This window comes from Lagopus leucura, unplaced genomic scaffold (assembly GCF_019238085.1).
Source record: "Lagopus leucura isolate 7727_CA_CO unplaced genomic scaffold, USGS_WTPT01 Super-Scaffold_100043, whole genome shotgun sequence".
Lineage (NCBI taxonomy): Eukaryota > Metazoa > Chordata > Aves > Galliformes > Phasianidae > Lagopus > Lagopus leucura.
Genome location: NW_024962290.1, coordinates 1,437,591 through 1,441,080, shown reverse-complemented (window position 1 = coordinate 1,441,080; position 3,490 = coordinate 1,437,591). Strand labels below are relative to the sequence as shown.

The 3,490-nt window shown below is 51.5% G+C and overlaps 1 protein-coding gene across 1 annotated transcript; it reads right to left on the bottom strand.

Annotated features, from left to right (window-relative positions):
• Window positions 1-308: 308 nt before the first annotated feature.
• Window positions 309-3,486, bottom strand: BCAS2 (BCAS2 pre-mRNA processing factor). The gene is made up of 7 exons (XM_042884336.1): window positions 3,374-3,486; window positions 3,130-3,222; window positions 2,992-3,062; window positions 2,761-2,922; window positions 1,725-1,775; window positions 1,049-1,129; window positions 309-528 (listed from the first exon to the last, which is right to left on the bottom strand). The coding sequence occupies exons 1-7, from the start codon at window positions 3,464-3,466 to the stop codon at window positions 402-404; spliced, it is 678 nt and encodes a 225-aa protein (XP_042740270.1). The 5' UTR covers window positions 3,467-3,486; the 3' UTR covers window positions 309-401.
• Window positions 3,487-3,490: the final 4 nt, after the last annotated feature.

The following is a 3,490-nucleotide window of genomic DNA, read 5'->3' as shown; positions in this document are numbered from 1 at the left end:
GTTTCCTCCTTTGAACCCGACTCCCCGCTCCGCGCACGCACAGCGTCACAACGCGCCGTGCGCGCTCCCCAGCGGGAGGGCGGGTCCGGGGCTCGCGCAGGCGTGGCCGCCCGGTGCGAAGCGGTGCGCGGACAGACGAGACGCGATGTCACGTGACGCGCCGCCGGCTACAGCGCCGCGCGCGCCTCTACGAGCACTCCAGCGTGAATCACGATTGGCTGCCGCCGACGGCGCCCCCACGCGCGCGGAGGTCGCAGCCAGGTCCCGGCACGGCGCTGAACTGTCGTTAATACGCATCAACCACGTGGTGAGAGGACCAGCCTTTATTGGGCAAAGCAAAGCTTATTACAGCACAGTAGGAAATGCAAAAACACGGAGCAGCGGTCAGAAGAGAGCAGCTGTCAGAAGTCCTGCTGGATGTTCTCCTTGTTCGCTTCCCCGTGCTGTTGTTTGATTTGGGAAATCTCATTTTCTAACTGCACAATTGTTCGTTCAATCTCGTAGTTCTTACTGACAAGAGACACCCACCTGGAAGGGAACAATTTTAAGAAAGCTGTCAGGTGTTACCAGGGCTTACAACAATCCTCTAATTCAAAATCAAAAGAGTGGGACAGCAAGTTGTGGCAAAGCACAAGGGCACAAACAACCAGCATCTGTCTCAGTATGTGACACAGCTGACACCAGGAGTAATCTGAACAACCACGGTTAGAAAAAGATGTTTTCAACAGTTAAACTTCAACATATAATCCAGGAAATGAAATGTTGTAAGGAAAAAGGGGCTAAAAAACACCAATGTCCAATATTTAGATAAAGAAGAGTTTAAGAAACAATCCACACGAGAAGTTCAAGCTGCTGTCACTCACTGGGTCACCCATTCACAGTGACCATTACACAGAGCTGAACTATGCACCCTCTAAAACACTGCAAATCAACAGCAGCCATTTGATGATCTGCTATGGCAGTACAGAAAAACTGATGATGTTCTCCATAAGGGAATTCTATACAGGAAACACTCCTGGAAGGTGTACCAAAAATTCCAGCTACTCACGTGGATTCCATTTCTCGTAGCTTAGCTCCAGCTGTGAGCTGCATGTTCTTTCGTTGCCAGTTCAGATCCTGAATGCTCTTCCTGAGGAAAAAAAAAACAAAACAAACAGAGACCTATGATTTTTTTTTTCCTCCTTATCTCATTTATTCAAGAATGTTTAAATCTGCTGCTTGAAATTCTCTGTCCTGGAAGTACCCACCAGGAAGCACTGGTGCAGCAGCATCCAACCACCACAAAGTAGTAATACAACATTCAGAATCCCAACAGAAGATTAAAAACATCATTTCAACAAAACACCTCTGTCCCTCAGTAATTTAGTAAACTTGCTAAAGCATTCACTTGAAAACAAAACCTAATATCAGGCAAGCTGAGCCAACTGCATGCTAAATAAAATGGTATCAGCAGTGAAAAGGAAACATGACTGCATTTGAGGGAGGTCTCTACCACGATTCATTCTGCTCAAAGCAGAGGTTCAGACAAAAACAACAAAGAAAAACAACCACAGACTTTGAGTGGAATAGACGTCGTAAATGCAACAGGGAAGGAGGGAGGGGAAGGTGAATCTTCTTTCCTTGGACCACTACAGCAGCATAAATACGGCTCTTTCAGAGCTGAGGGGGTGGGGAGTTTCTATATTCCTTCCAACTTCAGTATAAGGCTATGAAAAACCACTCACCGCAACTTCTGAAGCTCCTTCTGGGCTTGTTCTATCATATGAACCAGATGTCTAATAGCAGAATGGAAGCAAAGCACAAGAGAAACATACAGTTACTAGGTTAGACCCATTTAACCAACCTCCCATGTAACTGTTCCAGAAGAGTTCAGCATGCAACCATCCACTAAGGGCAAGCAGCACGCTTGTTCTCAGCACAGTCTGTGCCCTGCACTCCTGAAGGTTATAAGGTTATGGCAACTTGATAGCATTACAACATATGCAGCTTTAAGACAGACACCTTTAATAATCACCACATTCAACCCTTGCTGACACACAATGCTATAAACCACATCTGATAATTGGTGGTGATTTTTTATTTTCAAGGCTGTTACTGTAAGCTCACACTATTTCCACTAGAACAGTATTGAAATATCTCATCACCTTACTACCAATCTTCTACTTTACACACTAAGCTCACCTGTAACCAGCATTTTTTCCCCACTCTGTAACACTGCCTGCACACAAACAGTTCTCTATCTGACAAATGTATGTAAGCCAGCAGATCACAGAATGAATCACAGAATGGCCAGGGTCGGAAGGGACCTTAAGGATCATGAAGCTCCAACCCCCCTGCCACATGCAGGGTCACCAACCTCCCCATTTAATACCAGACCAGGATGCCCAGGGTTCCATCCAACTTGGCCTTAAACACCTCCAGGGATGGATGGGGCATCCAGAGCCTCTCTGGGCAGCTGTTCCAGCACCTTCAGATCCTCCACCCAGAGCCCTTTTCTTAAGCTGAACAGCCCCTAGGCCTTCTCACAAAGGTATGGTTTGCATTCTTTTCACTTTTCTTTAAAGTTAAGCTGACACTCCTTTGAAGCGTCATCGACGCTCCCTGTCTGCAACAGCCCTGCTGCTTCTTGCAGCTACACTCTCACATGTTTTTTAGCCATTTCAACAGTGAGTTCTGGTGAAGAGGATCAGCAGGACAGCGTTTCTACCTTCAACCACGACACTCCCATTTCATGGGCTGTCATTCCAGCCTCAGCCTTACTCATTGTACACCTTCCAAGCATTGCAGCCGTGCTGGGACATCAGCTCCAGGTTCTCGATGCGCACAGCCTGGTGCTCCAGTTGCGCCATGGAGTTGTTAACGCATTCCTGCCACGCCGTGATGTCGTTCTTCTGCCCGGAGGAGGGAGCCGGCAGTTCGTATCTGAAACGCAGCGCCGTTCAGATCCCGCCCGGAGCTCCGCGCCGCATTCCTCCCCAGCCAACCCCTCACCTCTTCATGCTGAGCAGCTCCAGGGGTTGCCGGGCCGCCAGGCGCTCGAACTCGTTCCGCATGATCTCGGTCTGCGGGGAGAGGGCGGTGAGGGGCGGGCGGGGGGACGGCGCGACGGGACGGGGCGAGGCAGCTCACCTCGAAGGCGCTGCAGTCGTGTGCCGGCAGGTAGCTGAGGTAGTTCTTCGTGGGCCGGTAGCGCCGCGTCTCCTCCTCCACAAGAGCCGCAGCCTAACGCACAGAGGCGTCAGGCGGGAACGGGCCGCGCAGCACCGCGCAGCACCGCGCAGCACCGCGCAGCACCGCACCGCACCGCACCGCACCGCACCGCACCGCACCGCACCGCCTCGGCTCGGCTCGGCTCGGCCCGGCCCGCACTCACCGCCTCGCGCACGCCCGGCGCCTCGTAGCCCTGATCGAAGTAGGGCAGCGCGTCCACCACCACGTCTCCCGCCACCAACCCCGGTCCCGCCATGATGCGCGCGACTACCGCGCATGC

Coding starts and splice junctions, on each gene's coding strand:
- BCAS2 (XM_042884336.1), bottom strand. CDS start 3,466: ATGGCGGGACCGGGGTTGGTGGCGGGAGACGTGGTGGTGGACGCGCTG. Junction 2,923..2,991: donor GAGCTGCTCAGCATGAAGAG/GTGAGGGGTTGG, acceptor GCTGCGTTTCAG/ATACGAACTGCCGGCTCCCT. Junction 1,776..2,760: donor GCTTGGAAGGTGTACAATGA/GTAAGGCTGAGG, acceptor TTCTGCTATTAG/ACATCTGGTTCATATGATAG.